The sequence below is a fragment of the Frankliniella occidentalis genome, unplaced genomic scaffold, assembly GCF_000697945.3.
Source record: "Frankliniella occidentalis isolate FOCC.00 unplaced genomic scaffold, Focc_3.1 Scaffold40, whole genome shotgun sequence".
Lineage (NCBI taxonomy): Eukaryota > Metazoa > Arthropoda > Insecta > Thysanoptera > Thripidae > Frankliniella > Frankliniella occidentalis.
Window position 1 is genome coordinate 487678 of NW_026267170.1, and position 7495 is coordinate 495172.

The 7495-nt window shown below is 62.9% G+C and overlaps 1 protein-coding gene across 1 annotated transcript in view; it reads right to left on the reverse strand.

Moving 5' to 3' along the window:
• LOC113212075 (protein bowel) overlaps window positions 1-4057 on the reverse strand; it is a 24515-nt gene extending 20458 nt beyond the window's left edge. Inside the window, exon 1 of the mRNA XM_026430657.2 lies at window positions 3194-4057. Within this exon, the coding sequence (XP_026286442.2) occupies window positions 3194-4047 (854 nt within the window). The 5' untranslated portion in view covers window positions 4048-4057. The remainder of the gene's footprint in view (window positions 1-3193) is intronic.
• Between the last annotated feature and the right edge of the window lie 3438 nt (window positions 4058-7495).

The window sequence follows — 7495 nt, forward strand, 5'->3', positions numbered from 1 at the left end:
CAGCCGCTTCCAGCCGCTTCCAGCCGCTTCCAGCCGCTTCCAGCTCCACGGGGTGGACGGGCCGCTGCAGCACCGGGGCGTCTGAGACGGCGCGACGAACGCCGCCGCCTGAGCGAAAAGCACTTCCAGACCCCTTTTTTTCAGATTCGCAATTTACGGTCCTCGCGTAATTAAATCTCTCCGGGATAAGAAGTCGCCGCGTGAGGGAATGGCTCGCCTGGCCGCCGGGGCCCCGGCCCGGGGCCGTCAGGGCTGAGCAAGAAAACGTACATGGCCCTGGTGCACGGCACGACAACGAGAACGGGGCGGGGCGGGGGAGGCCCGCTGGCCGAGTCGTCGATAAATGTATGTACTTCTTTCCTTTCTCTACACCCCGACTTGCGCCTCCTAATGAGGTGACCCTGCTGCGTCCACTCTCCCCCTCCGCGCCCCTCCCCTTCTCCCCGTCCACTGCCCTGGTTAGGCTGTACCGGCGCGCAGGCGTGTCGCGCTGGTTTGCCTACCGCTTGCGGCGCTCGCCTCACGGGCCGTCCGGGCGAGTAGGCAACCCACTCGCACGCCTGCATCCGGTACAGAAGAACGACGAAGGTTTTCAAAAAGACTTTCCCCAAACTCAACGCGAAAAAGCGTGTGGCACTCTCCTCTCAACCCCCCGCCCCCAACCCGCCCCATCCCCCTCTCGCTCTCTCTGTCTTACACACACATGCATTTAGAGAGAGAGAGAGAGGACGGCGCTGCCGACTTCGGAATCGAAAAGCAATTCAAGTCGGGCATGGCGTGGCGTGGCGAGGACGGGGTACGGGTCGGGTTGGTCGGGCTGCGTAATGACTTGGATGCAATGCCCGGTGCACCGCTCGGCCCCTCGGCCGGCCTCGGCCCTGCTGCCTGACCGGCCCGGGGCCTGGCCGGGCCTGGCCGGGGCCCTTCACTACCTTCACACCCGCGTGCCTCCCGCTACCACACTGCCGAAAAACACAAATACGGCACGACCCTGCCACTTTTGATACACAGCATTATTGCCACCCTGGAATCGAAATGAAGATTGCTAAGCGTTCCGATCCGAAAGCCAGTATCATTAAGATTGACCGACATGCTTGGGTCAAATCAAATTATCTGATTATTTCGACAAAAGTGACGTTATATGGCGATGCGAGCTCAGCGGCTCCCGCGGGGGAATCACTAGTATTTTACGTAGTAGTATCATTCAGCACACACACACGCACGCACACACGCACGAGCACACACACACATGCACCACACACACTTGCAGCCTTGCATGGTGCACCGCGACTCAACGCGGCATGTTCCGATGCCCCCACCTTCCCGCCTCCCTCACCCCCTTCTCATCTCCGCCGGACTCCGGGGCCGTGTAGTGCCTTTGCTTTCTTGTTTCTCGTTTCGCTTCCTCCCGAGGATCGCTCGCTCGCTCGCCCGCCGAGGCCTCCGTGTTTTTGCGCGCGCGCCCCCGCCTCTCTTGCTCGCCCCTTTGACGTGCACTTCTTCTCGCACTACACCTCGCCCCGCCCCGCCCCTCTCGCCGTGCAGCCCTGGCGCAGCCCGAGGCAGCAGGGGCAATGGCCACATGCCGGCCGCGGCTTACGGCCGCCGTGTTTTTGCCGTGTGTTACCTGCGCGCGTTGTCGGTGGCCGGTGCTGCGCGATATCAGTTCCGTATCGGAGCGTTTGCAATACTACAATTCGGTGGTGAATATGCCGCACGATATGGATATGCTATGCAATCGCGGTACATCTGATTCTGATTATAGAGGGCGAATGCCTCAATAGATGCCGCCACGCACGGGGATAGGTCGCGGCAGAGGCAAAGTACAGAGGGCTAGAACCCACAGAGACCCACACTGATTGCAGAGGGTGGCAGGTCCTGCAGCAGGTCCCGCAGGTGGGAAGGACAGGTGGTGCTTCCGCGCAGGGCTACCGTTCCGCGCGCTGCTGGCCGGCCGGGGCCGGACCAGAGGGATAGCCATCTGCCTAATGCGTGTGTGCACAGCGCGCTGTCCGGCCCACTGTCCCGCTTCCGGCTGGCCAAGCCAACACGCAGCAGGTGCGTCGTTTGGTGGGATTAGAGAAGCGGCCCGGCCGCCGCTTGGCGCGCGAAAGACAGGGGCATGTACACAGCAAAAGAAAAGGCACACCAACAAGTCTCACCCCGACTCAAAATAAATGTGAACAGAAACAAAGCGGCGGCGGTGTTGTGCCCTCACGTCCAGGCGGGAGACGAGCGGCGCGGGCGTGACCACTACTGGGTGGGGAGCGTGACAAGCTCCCGCCAAGCGCGGCGTGAGCGGGGCCCCCGCCCGGCAGCCCCAGACCCAGGTGCTCCGGGAGCATGCTCCTCGACGGCTACGTGAGCCCCAACGAGCGGCTACCAAGCCGGGTATCTCCCGCTACCCTGCCGGAATTGGGATTCAGCCCACCACCCACGGGCAAGAAAGAAAAATGTAGAAGAAGACGTGACGCACAAGCACAGCGACGAAAACAAGTGGCCCTCGAGCCCACGGGCCACAGACCGCCCACGGGGCCGCGCGGACACCACGTTTGTTTGCTCCGCGCGACATTCGCCAGGGAATGATTCCCACGCACCGGAGCCGACCGAAAGTACGGCGTTTATTCGGGGAAACGAAACCCGATCCTTTGGCGGCGGCGCCCCGAGTGCTTGGTATTCACGTCCAGTTTGGCCTTGCTTCTAGAAGCGGCGGGCCGCGGCCAGCAGAGACAGACACTCGCCGCTCCGCTTGCTCAGCCCGCTCCGCTTATGCAGCGCGGCGCGGAGACTTGCGCGCGCGGCCGGCCCAGAGCCCGCCTGGCCCATCGCCATGCGCGGCGGACCTCGCACCCCTAGGCGCCTGGCGCCACAACCCTTCCAGCCGGCGCCCGGCCCGGCGGCGCCTGCCGGCACGCAGGTGGTCAGTCGAGTGCATCCAAGCCCACCGCATGCCCAATGCGATGGAAGGACGAAGGGTCGCAGGAGGAGGAGGCAGTCCGTGGGACGCGCGGTGTCCCAGTCGGGCCCATCCAAGCGTCCCCCTGGCCCGCTCGAGTTACGGCGGGGCGCGGCGGGCCCAGCTGCACCCGGGGCACTGCAGGGCCCTGCGCCCAGCCCGCGCCCCGCCCGCGCCCCGCCCGCGCCCCCGCAGGGACCCTGGAGGAGGGAGGAGAAACACAATATGGCTGCCTACCTGTGGTCCCTGAGGTGGTCCTGGCGGCGGAACGCCTTGCCGCAGATGTCGCACGAGTACGGCCGCTCGTCCGTGTGGGTGCGCTCGTGGATCAGCAGGTTGTACGACTTGGTGAACTGCCGGTCGCAGAACTTGCAGATGAACTGCTTCTTGGGGCGCGACGCCCTGCCGGGCGCGCGCAGCAGTCTCCGGTCGAGGCCGTGGCCGGGCCCGGCGCCGGGGAACAGCGTGCCCGCCGGGTACTGGAAGCCCGGCGGCGCACCCGTCGGGAAGGCGGAGGCGTAGGGGTGCGGCCCGGCCCCGGCGTCCAGGAGGCCGGGCGGCGGCGGCGCGCGGTGCGGAGGCATGAGCATGGCCGCGGCCGCGGCGTGCGCGGCGGCCTCGGCCAGGGCCAGCTCCTTGCGCTTGTCGGCCATGAGCGCCATCAGGTCGAAGGTCCTCTTGCGGCCCGTCGGCTCCTCGCCGGCGGCGGCGGAGGCGGCGCTGCTGGAGGCCGTGCTGGCCGCCGCCACGGCCGCCGCCTTGTCAGCGGCCATGGAGGACGTGGTGGACGACGAGTAGGGCATGTGCAGCGTGCGCGAGGGCACGACCGGCACGAATGCCGAGCTCTCCCGGTGGTGCGCGGCCACCAGCCCGCCCATGCCCTGCACGCCGCCCATGGCCGCCATGTGGTAGGCCATGAAGCGTCCGGAGCCCGGGCCGCCGGAGCCGCCCCCGGAGGCGCCCGCCCCCGAGGGCCGCCCCGCCGAGCCGTCCCGCGACACGGACCGGGGCATGGACAGGTCCCGCGGGGGCGGGGCTACCACGAGGCCCCCCGCTCCGCCGCCCCCCTCTCCTCCCCCGCTGGTCGGCATGGCGAATGCTCCCTGCAACAGACATAAGCACGAGGTCAGCGCGGGTCACAGCAAGGGCGTTATACTCTGGAATGGGTTTTGAGCGTGATTAGTGATCGTGTAATGTGTGAAGGGTGGCGTGTCTTCTTGTGCACGGAGGGAGTGTACACTGAAACTTCAGCAAAGAGCTGATCGGAAAAGAAAAGATAATAAAGCAGAGACACGACAACAAACGGCCCTTTAAATTATGCATAGCTGCGTCGTTAAAGACGAGAGTATAAAACTTGCCCCCCCCCCCTTCGTTCGACCTCGCTCTGATCGCTGTTGCTGCTTCATATTTGATGATATTGACACTCGGAGGCACCGGGCCATAAATAATGGTGAATATAAAACAGGGCCCGAGGGCGCTCGTTTCAATTACACCCTCATTCAATCCAATACATTTTCGACTTCCGTTGCCGTGCCCCATTTAATGTGTTTGCGAGTCGGTTCGGCCCTGCTGCCGATGTCTCCGGAGCAGCGTCAGAAACCCGTTGTGTGATCGGGAAGGTGCCGGGCGTCTCTTTGCGGTGTGGGCGGGTTTGTCTACCCCGTCTACATGTAAGAAGGCACCGGGCACCGGCGCACGGTAAGTAACACCTGGATCCAAGTCATAATCTGGCTAGACAGACAGGGGGCTTTAGTTTTGTTTGGATATAAAATAAAGTGGGCGTTAGTAACTTAGTTCAGCCACACGGGTTTGAAAAACCGTCGGCACGGCGTTACCGCACACCTTGGTGCAGGAGTGCAGGAGTGCAGGAGTGCAGGGGCTGCAGGTCGGGCTGCAGGCCGACTCCTCGCAGTGCAGCCTCCACCGCTGCATTTATAGCGGGACCGCCTTGTGCGCCGCCGCGCTCCCGCCGCTGCTGTTGGCAACACTGTGCAGGTGGATGTGGTCGGGGCGACGCGGTTGGCAGTCGTGCGAGGAGTCACATCCCTGACAAATAGGCGCTGTCTCCTCCCGGGCCCTGCGAGCGAGCCAGCTAAACAGATACGATGCCTATCTCTAATCGGATGGAGAGATCGGCTGGAGGAGCAGCGAGCCAAAGCCAAACCTTTTTTCCAGCCCTCATTAGGGTTCACCTTCCCGAGTCGCCGGGAGTATCCGGACGGTCCGGAGCGCGCCCTGGAGGGTCTGGAAGCCTCCGGGGCGGACGGCCCTGCAGGGGCCAGGACACAACCAGTGCAAGACGCACAGAAGCGCCGGCCCGACGGCCCAAGACAAGGGAAGCCATACGCCAGTGCATTGTGCAGGCGCCAGGAGGACGCCCACCAGATGCGCCATTGGCTCTCTTGTTCAGACTTCCGGATGGCCACTTTTGGGCTTGCGGCCGCAATCGGTGACACCCGACCCCAACACTGGACCAGGACATTTCACGAGACTTGGTAGCCACATGTCGGGCGGTTACATTATAGCACCCGGGAAAAACATATTTGATTGCATAATTTAGAGGAAAACTAATGACCAGATAATCCTAGAAGGAGATTAATCAGACCATCGCTTTGTTTGTCCTACTTTGACTAACGCGAATGCAGTTGTATATTTTGTGGAATATTGGTGCATGTCGACGGTTTTGGAAACATCATTGCTTCTGCCGCCCAACAAGTCACAGTAGTAAAATGGCCGAAAATGCCTTATATCATTTGTCTCCGACATATATTTACAACGCTCGTCCCCACCGGCCAGCAGGCAGGCCAGCCAGGACTCCACTGGGCGGTGGGACGGGCGCGACAGCTTCTCCGGTTTCCAACTGGATCCGTGGCAACACCTGATCCTAGACCACTGCGAGTGGCTGGCTCCTTGTAATAGGACAATGTGGACTGGCTCCCTGCACCGCAGCCGCTCCGCGGCGCCGCCCGTTTAGCGCGGTCACATTCCCGGCCGCCCCATTGTTATCCGCAGCGTGTGATTTCGCGATAAGTCGTTTCGCGCATAATTAGCCAGGGAACAACTACCGTCCGTCCCGAGCGGGCGTTGATGCGACCCGTGATGATCCTTCTTCCAGTCCTCGCTCCTGCGGCAGGCTCCGGCAGCTCCAGCAGCCAAGCAGCCTCCGGCCGGCTCCAGGCGCTGCTCGGCCCGGGAGACCTCAAGGCAGGAGGGAGCCGAGGGGGGAGGGGCGCTGCCGGCACGGTCGGGCCGGGCCTCTCCTGGCGACCGCAGGGGCGCAGGGGACGATAGCGTCCTTGATTCGATTCACGGAGGCCCCAGCCCAGCCCGCAGTCGCTTTGCCCGACTCGGTCGGTCGGATGTATTCGTGGTGTACCGGGTGATTCAGAGAAGACGCAGGTGCGGGCGGGTTTGTCTACCCAAGGGGCTACGGCGCCTTACGGGCAGAGCGGGTAGGCAAACCCGCCCACACCTGCGTCTTCTCTGAATAACCCGGTACGGTATGAGGATTGCAATGAGCACACACCTTCCCTGAGGGGACGTCCCACAACGACTGCGACGAGTCCCTACTAACTTTGAGGTGTTTTGATCCGGTGTGGTGGGTTCTTTGTTGGATACTATCTTTGTTCTGAAATGTTAGTGATTGAATGAGTGGAACATTGTAACAATGTCAACGAATAAGAAGAATCCGGCAAAACATAAGTCCCCCCCTCCCCCTGGGACTCGATGTGTTAACTCCAATCAACAGCAAAGATGCGCCTAATCACCAATCAGCCGCCGCCCACATCTGACAAGTGGAGAGTACCCCCTCGGGTACCCCTTCGGGTACTCCGCACCCTTGGCTAATGGGTCGGCGGGGGGCCTCCGGGGCCACCACGAGCAAGCAACCCCTCGCCCATCCCCGCCCGGCCCGCACTACCTGAACAGCCGGGCAGTGAGTTGCGCCCCGAGGCACCGGCCCGGCCCCGAAGGCCTTCACGCCGCCCCGCCCGTACCCCGTACGCCCGTATGCACGGGACCGTACCGACGTGGTGTACCGTGCCTCAGATTACGGCCGGGCCGAGGGCCGGCCGGGCCCGCCACAAAGGCAATACATACCGTCTGGCCGGGTCGACGACTGTGCCAGCCGCTGCTGCCGCACAGGTGAGCCCCGCAGGCGAGCCCCACACTCTGGCTGCCCCGCCCCGGGGGACGCCCACAACAACCCTCCGCGTCAGGTTGCCTACGACAAAGTTGCCTTCATATTGCCCTCAATTGGATGCCCGTAATCTATGTATACAGGGTGGCCCACATAACCCGGACATTTTCGGAGAACTGCAGTACATGTACCGTATGGGACCGTGCAGGCGGGCTTCCCTATCGTCTCGCACCACGGCGCCTTTAATGCCCCTTGCGAGTAGGCAACGCGTCCACACGACTGCATGCGGCACGACGGGGGGTATGAGGGCCACCCTCAATTGACAGCAGTGGACTTCGGGTAGCTTACTATCGGTTGCTTAAAGCTTGCCTTTAGGGTTTCCTCGCCTCTTTGTTGCCTGT